Source organism: Setaria italica, chromosome IX, assembly GCF_000263155.2.
Source record: "Setaria italica strain Yugu1 chromosome IX, Setaria_italica_v2.0, whole genome shotgun sequence".
Lineage (NCBI taxonomy): Eukaryota > Viridiplantae > Streptophyta > Magnoliopsida > Poales > Poaceae > Setaria > Setaria italica.
Window position 1 is genome coordinate 35,418,529 of NC_028458.1, and position 21,234 is coordinate 35,439,762.

General features: G+C 51.1%; 3 protein-coding genes across 3 annotated transcripts; all 3 read left to right on the forward strand.

Moving 5' to 3' along the window:
* Positions 1-95: 95 nt before the first annotated feature.
* LOC101758092 (choline-phosphate cytidylyltransferase 2) lies at positions 96-2,932 on the forward strand. The gene is made up of 8 exons (XM_004983467.4): positions 96-379; positions 794-907; positions 1,452-1,547; positions 1,641-1,683; positions 1,772-1,927; positions 2,027-2,095; positions 2,221-2,331; positions 2,489-2,932. The coding sequence occupies exons 1-8, from the start codon at positions 162-164 to the stop codon at positions 2,582-2,584; spliced, it is 903 nt and encodes a 300-aa protein (XP_004983524.1). The 5' UTR covers positions 96-161; the 3' UTR covers positions 2,585-2,932.
* A 1,320-nt stretch (positions 2,933-4,252) lies between these two features.
* LOC101758506 (plastidal glycolate/glycerate translocator 1, chloroplastic) lies at positions 4,253-7,553 on the forward strand. Its single transcript, XM_004983468.3, has 8 exons — positions 4,253-4,624; positions 4,716-5,031; positions 5,592-5,853; positions 5,943-6,058; positions 6,206-6,315; positions 6,424-6,601; positions 6,896-7,025; positions 7,131-7,553. Exons 1-8 carry the CDS (start codon positions 4,253-4,255, stop codon positions 7,279-7,281), a joined length of 1,635 nt encoding a protein of 544 aa, XP_004983525.1. The 3' UTR covers positions 7,282-7,553.
* Positions 7,554-19,352: 11,799 nt separating this feature from the next.
* Positions 19,353-21,167, forward strand: LOC101758913. Its single transcript, XM_004983469.3, has one exon. It carries the CDS (start codon positions 19,553-19,555, stop codon positions 20,768-20,770), a length of 1,218 nt encoding a protein of 405 aa, XP_004983526.1. The 5' UTR covers positions 19,353-19,552; the 3' UTR covers positions 20,771-21,167.
* The last annotated feature ends 67 nt before the right edge of the window (positions 21,168-21,234 follow it).

Here is a 21,234-nt window from a genome sequence, read left to right on the forward strand (position 1 = left end):
GTAGATGAACGATGCAACTTCTTTGATTATTTAGACAACTTTGCCACCTTTAAAGGCAAGAAACAAGGATACTTTAAACCTTGAAAGGGCCCCCCCCCCCCCCCCCCCCCCCCCCCTTCCCTTCGTCTTCGTCGCTGCCGTTACCGGAGGCACAGAGAGAGATGGCGCGAGTCTCCAATGCCAGGAAGAGGCAGGGCGCCAAGCCCGCGGCCGCCGCCACGCCATCCTCCGCCGCGGATCCCGCCCACAACAACACCACCAGCAGCAGCGCCAAGCAGGCCGCCGGGAGCGGCGACCGCCCCGTGCGCGTCTACGCCGACGGCATCTTCGATCTCTTCCACTTCGGCCACGCCCGCGCCCTCGAGCAGGCCAAGAAGCTGTACGTCCTCCGCCCCCTTCTCTCTCTCCCCTCCTCCCCAATGGAACGCAACGATGCATAGATCCGTTTCTGTCATGCCCCTGTGTCCTCGCGCGCCGCCGCATCCGTCGATTCTGCTGCCGCGGGCGGGCTCCGTTAGATCTGGACGCCAACGCTGCCGTGCGCCCGCCTGCTCGATCTCTCGCCCCTTCCTTTCCCGTCTCGTATCGCGCGTAATTGCGCGTGCGTGCCCGTCACCCCACCCCGCCGGGGTTGACGTCTCAACCCCCTTCGTCAACTGGATCTGGATACAGTTTATGCCTTGCGTGCCATCTATTCATGCTAGCTTCGCTTAATTTGCCGCTGATGATGCAGCTGTTACCATCGTTAGCAACACATAATAATCGCATCCAATATGTTTGTGACAACTCGCAGGTTCCCCAATACGTATCTGCTCGTCGGATGCTGCAACGACGAGCTTACCAAACGCTACAAGGGGAAGACCGTCATGACCCAGGAGGAGCGATACGAGTCCCTGCGCCACTGCAAGTCAGTAAATCCAGCCTTTTACTGCTCTTTTACGGCAAGCTTGTTCAATTCAACCAGCTACTCTTGTTTATGATGTCAATTGCAATCATATTCTCTGCAAATGGTACTAATTGAGTCGTCGCACTCTTGCTGCGAAATTTGTGTTATTGTTTCCTCAAATGCTTACGTATGTGTGTTCACCTGATCTGTTTACCCATTCTATGCTCCTTTTACCCCCAACACTCAAGCATGTCCCTCATTACAACCTATTCTATTGAATCAACTGGAAATTGAAGGCGCTGTAAATTTGGGCCTGCTGCATCCTACAGCCTGTTTTGTGACTTGTCGTTGACCTTTTTTTTATGAGTCTGTTTAGATTGTTTTAACGACCTGAAATTATTAGCAAAAGCTCTGTTAAGCCTCTATGATTTTGCTAAAGATGATATATCTTCATAGATAATAGTGAGAACCAACCAGTGCAAGTTTTAAAACTGTGATATTTCACTGAATGAAATTTAACCCTGCTCCTTCCACTGATCGTCTGATATCTATCTACTACTTTTAGGTGGGTCGATGAGGTCATTCCTGATGCTCCATGGGTTCTCACACAGGAGTTCATTGATATACATCAGATTGACTACGTTGCTCATGATGCGTTACCGTGAGTCTGACTTTGCACAAGACATATTTCAGATGTTCCCGTTCCTCCCTCGAAACAGTTCAATTAACTATTATACCTTTCTTGTTGCTACAGCTACGCTGATACTAGCGGGGCTGCAAATGATGTCTATGATTTTGTAAGTATCCTTTTTATAGCCAAGTAAATGTTAAATGCATCTTTCCTTTGCTTCCAAACTGAAAATATTTCTGCTGATATTATATTAGGTTAAAAAGATTGGAAAATTCAAGGAAACAAAAAGAACAGATGGGGTTTCTACTTCGGACCTCATAATGAGGATCTTGAAGGACTACAATCAGTATGTCATGAGAAATTTAGCACGGGGCTACTCAAGGAAGGATCTAGGTGTGAGCTATGTCAAGGTTAGACACTTTCTGATGGCTCATACTGAAGGAACAGAGAATTCTTTTTTGTGGTTTTGCAAGTAATAACATATATTCCCCTCTTATTATTTCCATCAGGAGAAACAACTGCAAGTTAATATGAAGATTAATAAACTGCGAGAAACTGTGAAGGCGCATCAGGAAAAGGTAATGGTGTTACTCTGAGACTGATCAGTACTTGTTCAGAACTAGATTTACTACTTTCCTTCACATGGAAGGCTACACTTGCTTTCATGGAGTTTTACTGATATCTAGCTTTGCATACCTTACAGTTGCAAACAGTGGCAAAGACTGCTGGGTTAAATCATGATGAGTGGCTTGCTAATGCGGACCGCTGGGTTGCCGGTTTCCTGGAGAAGTTTGAGCAACACTGCCACAACATGGTAATATGCTTTTCTAAGAATGTGGTCTTGCCAAAGCTAGCTAAATGGAATTTTAAACTAGTTAGATTAGATAGGCGACAAGTTAATACTTGTAACAACTGGGGTAAATTTGCTGGCTTTCAACTCAAACAGATTTCCTTTTAATTACTGTACTCAGGAAACAGCAATCAAGGACAGGATACAAGAGAGGCTGGGGAGACAGCTGAGCAAAGGAATGAGCGCTGGTCTTGTGCAGCAACCAGTGGCAGCCTAAGTGCGTTGCTGCAGTGTAGATGAAACCTCGTGTACCTGCTGTCAGTCTAGAGTGAAATGGACCAATGCTCCTCAGGTGGTGTGTGCATGTGTGGTGCGGTCACATGGAATGCGGATGCTTGTAAGAGTGCAACGCAGTTGCTGAGGCGTTTTTAGTTTTGTGATGCAAATGGAAAGCCGTATACAAATGTCTATATGAGAGGCGTTTGGTGTTTTGGCATCATTACGGACGTGTTTATTTTGTACGTAAGGGGGTTAGATTAACCTTTCTGTAATCGATATTGGTGTTTATTTTGTGGCTATATATATTATATATTCCATCTATAATGGGTAAAGGCAACATTCAACGTAAACTCGTCACCTGTAATGTTGATCTTCCTCCTCTCTGTCTAGGAAGTAGGAAGACTATGAGTACCCAATTCTTATGTCCAAGGGCATTGACGATTGGGTGATGCAAGGTGCAACTATCGCAACGGTCAGGTGGAGCACTTAGCTTGAGGGCTCAGTCAGCTTTTCTGGTAATAGAACCATACAGAATCGCTGGGTTGACGGTATCCTGAGAAAGTTTGAGCAACCCCGCCGCAATGCAAAATGGTAACAAGTAGCTGAGAATACTGAATACAGCCTTCCCAAAGGTAGCTAAACCACCAAGTGAAGGGACAAATCTTTTGAGGTATTGCTACCATGTTTGTAGCGTCTAAGGTGTTCCTAGGTTAGGTTAGGTATGCATACACGTGTGCGCGTTTAGTGGTACTGTGCGGGGTGTGCGCGTTTAGTGGTACTGTGCGTTTTCCGCACATTGAGGGTTTAGACTCTCTAATCTCTCCTGTGGTGCGTTTAGTGGTACTGTGCGGGGTGGGCGCGTTTAGTGGTACTGTGCGTTTTCCGCACATTGAGGGTTTAGACTCTCTAATCTCTCCTGTGGTGTGTGCATGCGGTGTGAGCGGTGGTGTGTTTTGTGCGCGTTGTAAGTTGTCCCAGTGCTGCGCGGAGTGGCCGGTGTCCGGTGATGACGGCTGCCGGTGCGCCCACCTCCGTCGTCGTCTTCCTCCAGCTCTCCTCGCGCGCGATCTCCACGGCAGACCCTGCCCCCCGCCCCATCAGCGCCGTGGCTTCCCACGGCACCTCCACCTCCTCCGCCACAATCTGCAGTCGGCAGCGCCGCCCGCCACCGGACGGCCTTTCCGCCGGGGAAATTAGGCCCCGGGGGGAGTGCGGCCCTCCTCTGCTTCTCCGGCGTTCTTCTACTAGCGGTTGTCCACCGCGAGCGCGCGACAGGACGCGGGTTAGATATTTCCATGATCCCATCCCTTTGCTGCCGTCGCTGTCGTTGTAAGAAGAGGACGAAGAGAATCAATTGATCGATCAGGTTAAATGAGGGGGTCTTGGCGTCTTGCAGCCCAACGATCGCAATCCAAACCCCATCCTCGCTCGCTGCCAAGCCGATAATTCCTGGCCACACTTCCATCGCCGGCTACCTCAGGAGCTTCCCTTCCCATCCCAACGCATCGCATCGAATCTCCGTTACTACCTGCGAGGCAGTAGCTAGCCTGCCTGCTGCTCCGGGCGCTCGCGCCAGGGAGGAGCGAGACATCAGCCAGCAGCAGGAGGGAGGGAAACTTCACCTACTCCTCCTCTGCACTCCACGAACAACACGTATTCCTGATCCATGGCAGCGATCGCCATGATTGGGGTCACCACTTTACGCTGCCACCACCACCGCCTCTCCGCTCGCCCCCGCTCCACGTCGACTGCCCGCTCCTGCATGCTTCCTCCCCGATGCCGCCGATGCGGATCGCTCACACCGCATTCTTCTTCTTGTTCCGCCGCGTCCTCTGCCTCCACGTCCCATGGCCGCCCAGCATTGAACCGCATCGCTGCCGGCAACACAAGCTTCATGGGTCCAGCCAACAACAATGGCACCGCCGCGCCTCACCGGTCGTTATCGTCCAACATTCGCCGCCGGCTGACCGTCCCCAACTCCACCGCCGGCGCCGGAAATGCCAGCGCCACGTCCTCTTCATCCGGACTGCTGCCCACCGTGAGCAGATGCTTGCTTTCATCTTTTCCTCAACCTCACTTCTAGAATGGAATTGAATCCGATGCGTGTATGCATCACTGTATGCGTGCAGATTCTCGGCGTCGCGCACCTGCTCGTGTCGCTGGGCATCGTGGTCGCCACCGACAAGTACCTCAAGCAGGCATTCGTCGCCGCGTCCATCAAGTTCCCAAGCGCCCTCTTCGGCATGTTCTGCGTCTTCTCCGTGCTCGTCGTCTTCGACACGTTCGTGCCTGCTCTCGCCAAGGGATTCATGGACTTTTTTGAGCCCGCCACGCTGTTCATCCAGAGGTGGCTGCCTTTGTTCTACGTCCCGTCGCTGGTCGTGCTGCCGCTAGCCGTCAGGGATGTCCCGGCGGCTTCAGGCATCAAGATTTTAACAATTACATGTATGTATCTTTCCCGATCATATTGCATTGTACCACTCAATATTTCTCTTCACAGCAAATTTAATTTGTCGCTATCTATCTATCTATCTATCTATCTATCTATCTATCTATCTAGTAATATGAAGGATCAAAATGAATTAGTTCATGTCTGCAAAAGGCAGAGGAGATTCTACTCATTTATGTAGGTTTGCAGAACTGCAACCAGAAAGATACATCTTAACCTTACATACTGTAACCTGGAACTAGTCACCATTCCTGCACTGGATATCATATTCTGGTACTGTATTATTTCAGGATCCAGTTGAGCAACCTGCAGCCTCTAGTAAATAACATTTTGATTATTGTGAAGTTTCTAGCCAGTCCAACTGGTGATAGCATCATGATCCTCTGGATTATGTGATTGCACACGAAACACATGCTAGACAAGGAATTAGATTTGATTACATCCATGCAAGACCTGGTTGGTTTATCCTTTTGCCCTTGCTGTCTATATTTCCATTTCTGAAAAAAATAAAATTGGAACTTCGCTAATATGGTTTTCATTTGGTTTTCTTCTCTAGTTGGTGGCTGGTTTGCTTCACTCGCGGTCGCAGGGTACACAGCACTAGCTGTAAGAAAACTTGTGAAGACACAGCTTATACCAGCAGAGCCCATGAGCAAGCCATCGCCTTTCTCGACATTTGAAACCTGGGCATGGGCTGCTATCTTCGTTGCATCATTTGGTGTTGCATATTTCAATCCCACAGCACTTGGTACCACAGCAAGAACATGCCTTCCTTTCCTGCTTGCTGCCACTGTACTGGGATACATGGTTGGTTCTGGGTAAATATGCCTATATAAACTCGATCAATGGGATCCAAACTATGAACACATCTTATTCTGTTTTTCCTGACAATCTGGCTATTTTTCAGGTTACCAGCTGGTGTCAAGAAAGTGTTACATCCAATCATATCCTGCGCACTTTCTGCAGATTTGGCAGCTGTAGCGTATGGTTATCTCTCCGGATCTGGACTTAATGCTGTGCTAGGTTCATAAGCTAAACCCTACTAGTCCTACAGTTAAACTGTGTATTCTTTAGTTTCGGAAGAGTTGCATTCAAAGCATTTGTGCTGGAGCACCATAGAAGATAAACACAATATCTTAGTGCTCTCATATATTAAAAGTGGTTGTCCAGGTGATTACCTTACAAAGGCGCCCTCTAATCCTGGAGCTGGTGACGTTCTAATGGGTTTCCTTGGGTCTGTGATCATATCATTTGCATTCTCAATGTTCAAGCAGAGAAAGGTACCACTGAACATGGCTATTCATTTTGTGACATCATTTCTGTTAGGCTCTATTTTGCTGCAAGTGCCTGATGTCTGAATGTTACATACTTTATGCTCCTGACTTCAGCTTGTAAAGAGGCACGCAGCAGAGATCTTCACATCAATTGCCATTGCATCAACATTCTCTTTGTACTCAACTGCTATCCTTGGGCGCCTGATAGGGCTGGAGCCATCATTAACCGTATCGATATTGCCCAGGTGTATTACTGTGGCGCTGGCTTTGAGCATAGTATCTTTCTTTGAAGGTAAACCTTGGCTTGCATTTTCTTGTGAATTTGTCTATGTTCCTATAGTAGAGATGATGAGATAAGAATGGGTTTCCTAGCTTGTATTCCCAGGCAAGTTAAATCCTGTGTTATGATGATGAGTTCGTAGCTTGTATTCAGGCAAGTTAACTATATGTCAATTAATTTAACTAAACCTGTAGTCGATTTACTAAGTTCTTCAGAAAGAGTTGAATCTTCGTGCCATATATCCTCGCAGTAAATTACTGACTGGCAGGTCTGCACTGATGATTCATGGGTTTTCTCATGGTTCAGGTGTAAACTCTTCGCTAACCGCTGCCGTGGTTGTCCTTACCGGGCTCATTGGTGCCAATTTTGTCCAGGCAGCTATGGATAAACTTGGTCTGAACGACCCCATCGCCAGAGGACTAGGAACAGCGTCCAGGTAATTTGCTAGAAATGTGTCCGACCAGCTTATTCGTTTACTCTGTAAGCATGATCAGGATTCAGGCCCCGTATGTCATATAACCTTATTTGGTTGATGGTGCAGTGCTCATGGATTGGGAACAGCAGCACTGTCAGCCAAGGAGCCTGAAGCGCTGCCTTTCTGCGCCATCGCTTATGGTCTGACGGGGATTTTTGGATCCTTGATTTGCTCGGTTCCAGCAGTGAGGCAAAGCTTGATATTCATAGCTGGTTGAGATCAAGTCATGATGAGTGAATCAGGCACGCCACTGCGGTTAGCAGATACAGAGCATTTCTGGTTATTGACCTGAATTTGAGGGATTTGACTCTTCAGAGAAAAGAAGTTTTTTCCCCCTTCTGTTTAAGAAAAGTCATGTTCAGAAGATGTGAAAGCAACATCCCAGGTGACAGTTTCAGGAAATAATTTACTATGTATAGAGGCTTGTAAAAAAAAAGTTGAACAAGATGTCCACTCCTACTTTGCAATTCTCCGGTTGTGGTCTCCGAAGAAGAAGACAATTCAAAGCGAATCAAGGGGAACAGGGATGGCGCCTCTCGAGAAAGGCGACCTCGGCTCTGGCGCACCCCGCGCTGGCGCCGCCACCAACACCCGCCGCTTAGGCCTGCTAGTGGGGCGGGTGGAAATGATTTTTTCGGGTCGGGTCCTGAGGTTGGTCTTGTGTAGATGGGCGAGAATGAGTTTTTGAGACTAATGGGGTGGAGCGGAGTGGGTAATACTAGAAGTGCGGGTTGGGGCGAGTTAGAATGGGTCCACTTGACCTCACCCGAGTGGATTCTCACGGTGGGTGCTCCGCCAATCACGATTCGCATCGCTTGCGCAAGAAAGGGCGATAGACGCCACCTCCGCTGCCGTCGCCCCTACCGCTCCCGTGCGTCCTCCTCCAACCACGACTACAGATTCGGGGTACGCTTCCTGTAGCTCTCCTCCCATATCTCCTCCTCTGCAGCATCCCCTTCCCCTTCTCCTCATCCTCTCCCTTTCTTGCTAGGGTTTGATTTGATTGTCTGGCGTCTGCGGCGGCGACCTCGAGTCCTACATCCAGCGGGAGAAGCCGAGGAGGTGCTGTGTACCGCAGGTCGAAGTACAACGGCTGTCGTGATTTGACTCCTACTAGAAGTGGTGCCGGGTGCTGGACTGATGGCAGCCCAACAGATGCAACTTGCCTAGGTGTGATTGATTTTTCTCATTCAATTTGATCGACCCTCCTAATCAATTGTTAGTTTGCGACACATGCTTGGATCGAAGGCGGAGCAATTAAGCTCTATTTGGTTTCTCCTTATTTGCTTGGACCAATTACGAATTTGGGTTGTTCGTAGTTAGGAACATTGCGTGTATATGTCAACTAGTCAAGTATTGATTTATTTTTCAACGAGTACATATGAGGATTATGATGACAAATGCATTTCATTGAAATTGGTAGATTAATTTAACTGCTGAATGCATACTGTTCTTGTTGTCAATATAATTGCTGAATGCATAGACTTCTCTCTGCAAAGCATCAGCTGCTGATTCTTGCTTATATCTTTTTGAAACAAATGTCTTCTCACCGTGATGAGACATCATGTAGCAATGCATCAGCTGCTGATTCTTGCTTATATCTTTTTGAAACAAATGTCTTATCACCGTGATGAGACATCATGTAGCAATGACAACACCGGCAATAGTTATTCACAAACGCCAAACAGAAGGTCACCAATCTGGGAGTATTATGAGCTAGAATTGGTTGAGGAAGATGGCACCGTAAAGCTACGAGAAGGAAGACAGTACAACTAGCCTCCGAAATCACATTACGAAATATCGCTCAAAGATCCCTAGTGAAGTTAGGAACAAATTTATTTCCACCATGAAGAAGAAGCCCATGGAAGGTTCGTTCATCTTTAACCCCCGGAGAAGCCGTGACTTGATGATCACATGGTGCATTAAAGTTGAGGTTGCATTCAACAAATTTTGAGGATGATACCTTTGAGCCTTGGATGGAATCGTTGTAGCCCACATTTGACTGCATTGGACGGTAAACGATTCGCAATGATTGTGTTGCTAAGTTTGAGAGAATAAGGATAGAATTGCGAAGTGAGCTTCAGAATATCAACTCTCGCATATGCTTCACGTCCGATCTTTGGACATCAAACCAAAAGTTGGGATATATTTGTTTGACAGCACATTATATTGACCCTGATTTTGTTTTGAAGAAAAAATTATTGTATTCAAGGATGTTAAGTATCCACATAATGGTCTAGCTATTGAGAAGCCATTACAAGATGTCTAACAGATTATGAAATCAAAGAGAAGATGTTTAATCACACTTGACAATGCGGAAAATAACAAGGCAGCTTGTGATCTTCTCCAAGAAAGTGGAAAGCGTGATATGTTTGTGGCGGAACCACCTTGGATTATCTTGACTAAAGCCTGGTTAAGTCGCCTGACATGCGACACCCATGCCTTAATCAAGTTAACTCGATGTGCCATCGGATTTCATCCGATTTAACCATTTAACAAGACTGAGTTAACATAGCTCACACGAAGGTGAGTGGTTCCAGAGAATACAACAGGTCCACAATTTGATTAACGAGTTGTTACACACTGGTTAAAATTAGAGTTTTACAAGTTCTGAAGAAACAACAGAAAGATAAAAACAAGCGAAAGCTACTCGTCGGGGTCGGACGTCCCTGGTGAGGCCAGCCAGGACATCAATGATCCCATTCCCCGCCGTCCGAGGAGGGATCCCACTCGACCGTCCAACCCGGAGGGAGCTGGGGCGGCCAAGTGCCAGCAGCAAGCTCAGAGGCGGCAACTTCATCTGAAAAGAGAAGCCACAACAAGGCTGAGCTTCTAAGCTCAACAAGACTTAACCGACCGGTGGTAAAAACTACTCCACCACTTCTAGACATGCAAGGCTCTTTGGCTGAGGGTTTTGTTTGCCAAAAGCACTATGTAGATCCTTATTTCAAGTTTTAGCTCAAATTCTAAGTTCATTAACCAGTCTACATTTGCAACTTACTCTAAGCAACATAGATCCAACTTTATGTATATAAGCTCATCATCAAGGTCATGTCATCATCAGACTCTTTTATTACTCAGTGTAGCATAGCGATCAAGCAGTCTCAAACTGTGAGAGGCAGGCGAATCGATTCGAGTTCTTTAACCATGCATGGTGAACCTAACCTCACGACATCCGCGCACCACCGAGGGTCGCTTCCTGTGTCGGCCTTCCCCATCAATTCCCTAACCCGTGTCGGGTCCACTTCCTTTGGTGCAAGGTTCCACAGACCCGGCCTCTGCCGTTCTGTGACCACACTTGCCACCACGTGCGGCCGCAGGGGAACTTTGTTCCAAGGACAGTGGAGCGACCGCTCACGTCTAGGTTCAATCAGGTACTAGGCTTCCCCATCCCATATTGAGTATGAGGTTAGTACTTTCAAACACTTGATCACGAACACCACCACTGTCGGGCCTTAACAGATTCAGTAAACAGACGGGGTGATCAGCCGACCACCAAAAGAGTTAACCAAAACCCTACCCCGTCCGTCGTCCTTATAGTTGTAACAGAAGGAGAAAACAACCAACTCCTATAACTCGCGAGTGACAGGAAATCACTCGACTTTTACCGATTCCTATTTAAGCATAGCAACTACTCGGCCCAACAAACTAGTGTTCAGATCAAAGGAACTATGTCATGCATCTATGGTTGCAAACAACTCCTATACGTAAATGCACAAACACGAGAAGGAAGGCATGTGCAAGTTTAGAAATTTGGGGTTCATGCTCCGGGGCTTGCCTTCAAGCGGAAGGGAGGAGAACTGGTCTTCAGCTGGGGCTGCTTCGGCTTCTGTAAGTGGCAGCTCTGCTACAGCTCCGTCTTCGGGCGCCGGGTGTAGCTCGTAGACGCCGTCAGCGAGATGTAACTCTACACGAATGCAATGCAGGACTTAGTGTTTAGACGGTTATTTCAACAACATTTGCAGTTTGAGCTCGGACACTTGTAGCAAGGCTATAGAAAAGGTGGGGAAGTTTACTTTAGTTGGTGGAGAGCAAGATAAAAGGGTTGGATAGGAATAGACTTGTGATCTGACCCTTAAACTTTAAGGGATAACTGTGTTCGGGGTCCTCAGACTTAACGCAGAGAAATCCCGATCTTTTACACAGATACCCTCGGGTCAAGGAAACAGATACAACCGAGCTCTCGGGCGAGGCGGAAAAGGGTCAGCGGAACAGACAGGGCGGGCGAGACAGAAAAAGGGGTCGGGCGAAACAGACAAGGTCGGGCGAGACGGAAAAAGGGGTCGGGCGAAACAGACAGGGTCGGGCGAGACGGAAAAGGGGTTGGGCGAAACGGAAAGGGGTCGGCAGCTTACCTTCGGTTTATAGGTGAAGCTTGGGGTCGGGAAGGAACAGACTTGGGTGGAAAGACTAAGCACTAAGGCTCCGGCGGCAGCGAGGTTGGACAATGCTCCGGCGGCGGCGGAGCTTCTTGTGGGCAACAAGGAAGCTCTAGCACAGCACGGAGGAGCAGACGGCTGGGTGGATTGGGGAGAAGCGGGTCTGAGCGGAGAAGGGGAACTCTCAAGAGTTTTAGTGGAAGTGCTCAGGTGCGCTCATAGTAGGGGTGGCAAAACAGCAAAGGCGAAGGAACTCCGGTTGAACTCTGACATTCCCTTTTATAGCGGCGCGGAAGAGAGAGAGAGAGAGTTGGAGTAGCACGAAGATCGGAAGAAAAGGATGGAGTGCGCTGCCATGGCGGCGATTGAGCGGCGATGGGCGGCGGAACAGAACTTCGGAGATAGCGTCTTCGGCCATTGGGCACTGGAGACAAGGCGGCGCAGGCGCGGTTTTGCCAGGGTTGAGATTTGGCGGAGGCGGGCGTCGTCGAGCGGCGGATTTGGTTGGTGTGACAGGGAGAACAGTGCTACAAGCGAGGTTGCAACAGGTGAAAAGACAGGGCGAACGGTGTCGCGGTTGAGCACGAAACAGCAGCATTGTCGGAGCACGGCACTGGTGGGGCGAGAAAAGGAGCTGTCACTGCCGGAGTCGGGGTTGGCGAGGGAGGAATCGTCGCGTAGCGAGTTCGTGGGCGGCGCGACTGTAGAGAGGCGGCTGAAAAACCAGAAGGCATCGGGTCTTGCAGCCGGGGATCCAGCGAAACGATGACGGGCGCGCGTTGCGAGGCGGTCTGACGCAGCAGCGGCAAAGCTCTGCCACGGCGACGGCGGGGCACCATGGCGCGGCCGGTGAGGGCGCGAGCGAGATGAGGCGAGGCAGAAAGGGTTGCAGAGGGGCTTCCGCTGTGATTGGGGAGGAGGGCGCGGGAATCCATCCTGTCGCGGTCGGCGACTGGGCGAAGCGGCGGGTGTCGGAGAGATCAAGCCACGCGGCGGAGAGGCTCTGAAGCGGGCGCATGCTGATCGGGCGCATCTGCCTCGGGAGATCCGGGGAGAAAGATTTAGGGTCCACCAGTCAGTCTCGGTTTCTCCTCTGCTCAAGATGGAAAGGAACACTGCCTTTGGACTTAGACATAACCGGCGGTTTTGGGTTGGGTTTTCAGGGGTCGGGGCCGGAACTGGATGTTGAGCGCTTAAGCTCAGGGGAGCTAAGTCAGCGGGATTAAGGACTCGGATTAAGATTAACTCAGATGATTTAACCAGGGTCGTTACAATGTTATTTGATGGTGAGCATCTTCTTGTTAGATGTTGTGCTCATATACTCAACATTCTTGTGCAAGATGGTATTGGCATTGCTGATGCTGCAATAGAATTGATAAGAGACCTGGTTAGGCATGTTAATTTGTCAGCATAACGAATCCAGGCTTTCAATGAGATTTGTGAAAGGGAATGTCTTCCTGCAAAGGCTGGTTTAGTGCTTGATGTTCCAAACCAGTGGAACTCAACACATGCCCTGATTCTTGAGGCAGTGGAATACAAGATTGTACTGAAGCGATACGCCAAATCACAACAACAACCCATTCCAACTGATGATGAATGGAGTAGGGCTAAGTCTATTTGTGAATTCCTTGCAATTTTTGAAGGAGCTACATTGGCATTCTCGGCCGATAGATTTCCTACATCACATCTGTTTCTTGACAATGTGTTGTTAGTACATCAAGCTCTAAGAAGTCACGAATAGAAGATGATCAGGTTATAAAGTCTTGGCTAGAGCAATTGACAAGAAGTTCTATAAGTATTGGGATCGCAATTACAACATGTTTCTTGTCATTGCTACCATTCTTGATCCAAGATAGAAATTTGATTTCCTAGACTTCTTCTATGAGAAGGTTTGTGAGAATTTAATTGACGTTGACTTGAGCAAAGATTTGGCTAAAGAATGGCTGCACAAATATTATAGAAAGTATGAAGAGATTGTTAGAACTGATACAAATGCAATTTCTCAAGCTGGTGTATCTAGGAGCGTGGTGAACCGCTCACCCGTGGTACTGCTTGGCAAGAGAAGACTAGAACAAGAATTCGCTTAATTTAGCTCTCAGAGGAGAGGGACTCGAACTGAAAGATCAGAGCTTGATGCATATTTGGATGAAGAATTAGTGAGAGAAGATGAAAACTTTGAAACTTTAACATGGTGGAAGACAAACTCGAATAAGTACCCCATGCTGTCGGCTATGGCATCCAATTTCTTAGCAATTCCATTGAGCATTGTTTCTTCTGAATCCGCATTCAACTTGGACGGTCGAATTCTTAGTGACAATCGAAGCTCCATGACGCCGCAAACTCTTGAAGCTCTGGTTTGCGGCAAAGACTGGTTATACAGATATCCATCCAATGAAGGATGACGAGTACTGCAGGTGGTCAGCATAGCTTCTGAAGTATTGATACTCGCAGATTGGATAGTGATGCCTTTTTGCTGGCAAAAGGAGGCAAGGCAGATTGCTTATGAGCTGATGCTAGAACTAGGAGCATTGTCGATTTAACAGTAGCTCAAGAAACTTGTTCTTTTCAAGCTATTCAAATATAATTTATTACTATTGTAATAAATATTTGTGACTAGATCTCATCACGTTCATTTTTATTTTTAGATTTTATTTTGAATTTTAAGGATGTATTGAAGTATGTGACATAGATTGTAATTTTGAAACTGCATATTGCTCTATTGAAGTATGCGATATAGATTGTAATTTTGCTCTATTGCTCTATTGGAGTATGTGACATAGATTGTAATTTTAGTAGCTGCCATGAAAGCTCTTGATGAAGTGTTTGCCATCGGCGACGCTGCTACTCGCAAGCTGGACCAGGCGCTCGCTGTTGAGGAATGATTGAACTCCAAGGTGACTGGATGCGCTCTGCTTTGTCCAACATTAGCAAACGCGCTCCCTAGAACCCCTCCACCTGCGGCTGCTTTGCGGTGGCAGCTCTAGTTTCGGTTTCTTTGTGTCTGTTGTTGTTGTTGTTGTTGAACTGTCATACCGTGGTTTGTTTAGCAATCTCGTCCTTAACTGTTTGAACGACCTTTTCCCTTGTTTCTATAACGTTTACTACTTTACTTACCTTGTCGAGGCCCCTGTGTGCCTGCGTTCGATCTGCAGTCTGTTCTCTCTAGCCTTGCTCCTGCTTTTGCTTTTGCTCTGTATGCTTATTATGTTCTGCTGCCTGTTCATGCTTACTCTGCATCGGCTGTGGCTTTTGCTTCGGTGTGGTGCCTGCCCACATGAATTTGAACTCGGTTAGCTTTTCTCTGCTCTCTTGGAATGTTAGAGGGTTAGGCGATTCTGACAAATGCAAAACGGTTCGAGACACGATTGTCTCGGCATGTCTGGACGTTGCTTGTCTACAAGAAATGAAACTGCGTGCCACTGACCTCTCTAAAGCTAAAACTTTCCTTCCGCTCAATCTAGCAGATTTTAAATGTGTAGATGCGATTGGGGCTTGTGGCGGGCTGATCACTGCTTGGGATGCTCGCTCGCTGACAATGACTTCGTTCATTGCTAGGCAGCGCTCGCTCACCACCTACTTCACCTCTACTGCCTCCGGCTCCTCCACCGCGGTTACGAACATATACGCGTCGGCTGACCACCGCGACTCAGTGGCCTTCTTGGAAGACCTAGCTGAAGTTGCCGCGCAGATCACGGGCAGCTGGATCCTCATGAGAGATTTCAATCTCACCCGTGGGGAGGAAGACAATAGCAACGGTTCCTGTAACCAACACCTCGTGAATGCCAGTAGTGTTTGGCTGTGTCGCTGAGAGAGCGTGCGGCCTACTGGAAATAGAGAGGCAAACGTCGTGCCATCAAAGAAGGAGATGCCAACGCACAGTTTTTCCAGGCACATGCAAGTGAGCGGTTGTGGAGAAACAACATCCGAGAGCTTGAAATGGAGGGTGTTCTCGTCACCACCCACGACGCCCATTGTGGACAGATCAGGCACCTGACAGCTCCTGGTTTGTCGTGCCCAGTGCTGCAATATGCTAACGACACGTTGATCCTGCTCCGGGCCGATCTTGTTGACCTCCAGCGCCTGAAAGTCGTTCTGGATGCATTCTCTGCTGCGACTGGATTGCGGATCAACTACAACAAGAGCACTATGGTTCTTATCCACACCCCTGATGAAACTGTCGCCACTCTCAAAGACATCCTTGGCTGTCAAGTCAGTACTTTCCCGTAGACTTAGGTGGTGTTTGGATCAGTAGGTCATGGACTAATTTTTAGCTCCTAAACTTTAGCCCCTAAAATTTAGTCCTGCTGGGCCGTTCGGATCCATGGACTAAAATCCATAAATGTTGTTGAAAAAGACATTATTACCCTCTTTGCCTGCCCCTGGCGCATACACCTTCTTCCCCAACCTTTGCACACACCGCCCTTCTTCCTCCTCCAAATCCGCAGCGCGCACGGCGACCAGAAGCCACCGCCGCTGTCGACGGTCGCCCACCACACGCGACGCTGGGGTCGTGCAGCGAGATCCGAGGGCCGGCGCGCCATCTCCCTGCGCCGACGGATCTCCGCGCGAGGCGAGGCGGAGGCAGAAGAGGAGGCGACGGCTTGGGCTCGGTGGAGGCGGAGGAGGCGGGGCCAGAGGTGGCGGGGCCGGTCGGAGGAGGCGGGCTCGGGCGGAGGCGGCGGGCGTGGGAGGCGGAGGAGAGAGGAAGTGCGGGAGGACCACGCGGAGGAGAGAGGAAAGGAGGGTAGGGGTGGAATTTGTGGTCCTGGGATCACTTTTAGCCCAGTTTAGGGCCTCTTTGGAGGCTAAGGCCCCGTTTGGCACAGCTCCACTCCACAACTCCAGCGACTCCAGGAAAAAAAATAGCCAAACACCCCAACTCCAAAACTCCATGGAGCTGCCAACTCCATGGAGCTGTAGTACAAATGGGGGTGGAGTTTTGGAGCACCTCTTTTGCTGCTCCAAAACCCCCTCTTTTGAACCTCCTCATGGAGTTGGTGGGTAATTACCCACCAATGCCACTGGTTATGGAAAAAAAACGGTTCGATTCTATTCTCCAGTCACACCGCGCATCTCATTTTTCTCATCCCGCGCCTCCCTCCGTCTCCTCATCCTGCGCCTCCCTCCGTCGTGACGTTTCTGCCGCCGCCGCCAGGCAGACCGGCGGCCGCCGTCCACCTCCGCTGCCGGCCGGACCAGCCCCGCCGGTGGCCGGCACAGCCCCGCCACCGGTCTCCTACCCCAGCCCGGCCTCCTTCCTCCGCCTCCCGCCCGATCTGCACAAGGCCCGCTGCCGGCCGCCACCTGCAGCAGGAGCCCCAACGCCGGCTGCCGCCTGGCGCAGGAGCCCCCCCGCCGGCCGCAGGCTCCTGTCGCCGGAGGCCCCCCCCCCCCGCCGGCAGTAGCCCCCCGGCGCCGGCAGCAGCCCCCCGTCGCCGGCCGCAGGGCCCGCCGCCAGCCACCCGGAGACCCCCCACGCCGGTCGCAGGGCCCTGTCGCCGCAGGCCCCCGTCGCCGGCCGTAGCCCCCGGCTGCCGGCAGCAGGCCCCCGTCGCCGGCCGCAGGACCCGTCGCCGGCCTTCGCGCCGCTCCGCCGAAGGCCCGCCGCCCGCATTCGCGCCCGTCCGCCGAAGCCCCTCCGCCGGCCGCCAGTTCGCCCCGCCGCCGAAGATCCCCCGCCGGCCTTCGCGCCCGTCCGCCGAAGCCCCTCCGCCGGCCACCAGTTCGCCCGTCTGCCGAAGCCCCTACGCCGGTGAGCTGCTTGCTTGCTCCTGCGAGGCGACGGGAGCACCGGGGCAAGGAAAAAAAGAGGAGGGAACGGTGTGTTGTGGTTGCCGGGCAGCCTTTCTGAGGAAGAAGGAGATGGGGATGGAGAGAATGACAAGTGGGACCTAAATTGGGGGTAACAATGGCAATCCACACTGAAAATTGATTTTTTTGGAGCTGAGAGCACCCATCTAGCCAAACACCCCATTTTATTCTGGAGTTCTGGAGTGGAGCTGACTCCACCTGGAGTTCTGGAGTGGAGCAGCTCCATCCAGAGCTGGAGCCATGCCAAACAGGGCCTAAAATTTTTAGTCCAAAATTTAGCTATTTGTCATTTTTAGCCCTCCTGTTTGGATCCCAAGAGCTAAATTTTAAGCTAAAAGTGCAAGACTAAAATTTAGTCCTTGGATCCAAACAGAGGGGTTACCTCTGTCCAGCACTCCTAAACCCCACACTGGAATGACATTGAGGAACTGGTGCCAACGTACCGTGCGGTTACCATCTCCGAAGTGCGTAATGGTGAAAGCACATGCTTCTGGGAAGACCGATGGTTGTCTGCCGGCAGATTGAAGGAGATTTTCCCCCTGCTCCATAACCACACTGTCAGCCCGGAAGCAAGCGTCGCGCGAGTGCTCCAGGATGGCATCGACGCTCACCTTGTCCCGCGCCTCACTCGAGGGGCAACGGAGGAACTTACCAAGGCCCGCACCCTGCTCGCCCGGGTCGTGCTCATCGCCGGAAATGATCGTCGCACATCGCCGCTGGCGAGTCCAGAAAACGCGCTGCGCACTGGCCCGGTGTATCAGGCACTGATGACAGCGACAGGTGTGGCAGCGTGCTCTTTCTCCATATGTTTGGGCCTGTTCGTTTCAGCTTATAAGCCGGCTGAAAAGCTGAAACGGCTGATTTGTTGTGAGAGGAAAACACTGTTCGGTGGCTGATAAGCCCGCTGAATAAGCTGAAGCGAACAGGGCATTTGTCTGGGAAAACCGTGCGCCACCAAGGGTCCAGTTCTTCGCTTGGCTCCTTGTCCATGAGCGCATACACTGCCGCTCAAACCTGCTAAAGAAGAACGTGGTTCAAGAGGCCTCCTGCGAGCTGTGCAACCACCACGAGGAAGATTCATCTTCTCCTGCCCCTTCTCTGCCCAAGTCTGGGCCTCTTTGGGTATCAACACCGATGGATGCTCAGTCTCAAGTCTTTCCCCGTCCGACAACACTACCGGCGACGCACTACACTTCATCCTCCTGGTTTGCTGGCAACTGTGGAAACACCGAAATGATGTCGTCTTCAACGGACTGCCACCCTCCCACCACCGTTTCCGAGCAGCTTGCAAGGAAGACGCTCGACTATGGTGTTATCGATGGCGACGAGAAGAAAGAATGATCGCTGACGCCTGGTGCTGCTCCTTTTCTTCAATGTAGAATCCTGCTTATTTCCCTCAAAATTGCTGAAATGCAAAGATGTAAAAGCTTTGGCTGCTTCAAAGCCCTTGGAATGAAAATCAGGTGGGGACGTTAGGTCTGTTCGCTTCAGCTTATTCAGGCCTTGTTTAGTTGGTCAAATTGGGAGGTGCCAAATTACTGTGCTAGCACTATAGCACACTGTAGCGTTTCGTTTGTATTTGTGAATTATTGTCCAAACATTGACTAATTAGGCTCAAAAGATTCGTCTCGCAAAGTACAACAAAACTGTGCAATTAGTTTTTAATTTCATCTACATTTAGTACTCCATACATGTACCGCAAGTTTGATGGGATGGGGAATCTTCTTTTTGCATAGTGTCAAAGTTGGGAGTTGGGGGTGAAGTAAACAAGGGCTCAACCAGCTTATCAGCCACCAAACAGTATTTTTCTCTCACAACAAATCAGCCGTTTCAGCTTTTCAGCCGACTTATAAGTCCAGCCGAACAGGCCGCTCTCCCCCCCTGAAAAAAATTTCTCCGGTTGTCATACTCGAGCAAGGGTCCATTTTGCTATCTGAGATATCAGCGTTTTCTCCACTCTCTTAAACCAAGAGATGTATGTTGGATAAAAATTTGACATTTTTTAACAAAGTAGAGGCAAATTACAGTATGCAGTTGGAGAAAATTAATCCTGATCAAGTTGCAGAGCAAGCACACTTGCTGGTGGACACATCACTCGCTGGAGGTGGAGTGGAGTGATGAGGTTGACAGTCACTGGCGACCGCTCGTGTCGTACTGGCGTAGTGTAGTGTATACTACTCATACTCCAGCAGACACAGGTCAAGTGGTCACCAGCAGTCTCCTCTCCGTTCACACTTTCACAATCCACACTCCACTGCGGTAGCAATCTACCTCCAGATCCCGCCCATCGTGCCGGCGATGAGGAAGACGGGGGTGACCTCCGCCTCCACAGGCACAGCCACAGGAGGAGGAGCAGGCTGGCCGTGCGGTGGCGGCCTCAACCTCGGCGTGAGGCTCAACGTGCTGCTGCTGCTGTCGGTGGTGGCCACCAACCTGGTATCCCTCTACCACCTCTCCCTCCGCGCCGCCACCGTGCCGCCGCTCCTCCTCCAGCAGCAGCACCAGCAGGGCGGCGACCAGGAGGAGCTGGCCCTGATCCGGCAGCTGGACGCCATCCACGCCGGCGTATCGCAGCTGAACCACCTCCGCTCCTCGTCCCCTCCGCCGCCGCCTCCACCGCCGGAGCTCCTCCTCTACTCCCGCCTCGCCCCCGTCGCCTCCGCCTGCTCCGCGCACCCGGACCTCCTCCACCGCTACATGTCCTACACCCCCTTCGCGCCCTGCCCCGACGACGCCCTCCTCCTCGCCGAACCGCTCCTCCTCCGCGGGTGCCACCCGCTCCCGCGCCGCCGGTGCTTCTCCCCCACGGCGGCCGCATCCGCATCCAAGCTCCTCCCCACCGACCCCTTCTCCCCGCTCCCCGACGCCGCCGTCCGCTGGCCCAAGGAGGGGAAATGCAGGTCGTTCTCCTGCCTGCCGCCATCGCTGGGCTTCGACGTGGCGCGCACGGAGGCCGCCCGATTCCTCCGCGCGCGGGGGCCCCTGGACCTGACGGCGCCGCAGCTCCTGCGGCTGGCGTCGCTGAGCCGCGCGGGGCCCATCCGGCTGGGGCTCGACGTCGGCGGCGGCACGGGCACGCTGGCGGCGCGGCTGAAGAAGCTCGCGAACGCCACGGTGGTGACGACCACCATGAACCTGGGCGCGCCCTACTCGGAGGCGGCGGCGGCGCGCGGGGTGGTGCCGCTGCACGCGCCGCTGCAGCAGCGGTTCCCGGTGGGGGACGGGACCATGGACGTGGTGCGCGCGGGGCACGCCGTGAACCGGTGGATCCCGGAGGCCGCGCTGGAGTTCCTGTGGTACGACGCCGACCGGGCGCTGCGCCCCGGCGGGCTGCTCTGGGTGGACCACTTCTGGTGCCGGAGGAACGACCTGGAGGGCGTCTACGCCGCCATGCTGCGGAGGCTCGGCTACAAGACCATCAAGTGGGCCGTCGCTGACAAGAGCGTCGCCGGCGGCGGCAACAGTGGCAAGGACGAGGTCTACCTCACCGCGCTGCTGCAGAAGCCCTTCAGCTAGGCGGCGCACACTGTGAAATGGGGGCAAATGAATTGAAGCTTATCGATCAATGGAGCGTCTTCTTCGCTGAAGACTGAAGCAATGCAGACATGCAGAGCAATTTCTGCAGCAGTCAGCTTGTGCTATATGCTTGCAATTTCTGCAGCAATGTTGAAGGACTGAAGCAATGGCCACTGCAATGTTGAAGGAGTTATAGCTTGCGCTACGGAGTATATGCGTGCGATTTCTGCAGCAATGTGACAATGTGTGCAAGTAGTAGAACTGTTGGGCAAGCTATACGTTGGCAAAATTCATTATTGTAAATGGGAGTACTGTCATAATTGACACTTATTCCTCTTGAGAAGTTCTTCGTTTTACACTTTATACAGGCCTCGCCATAATATGGTATTTTCCTCCCTGATTCCTTGTTGCAAATCATGCTGCAACTTCCAAATTGGTTAGATTTAACTGCCAAACAAAATAGA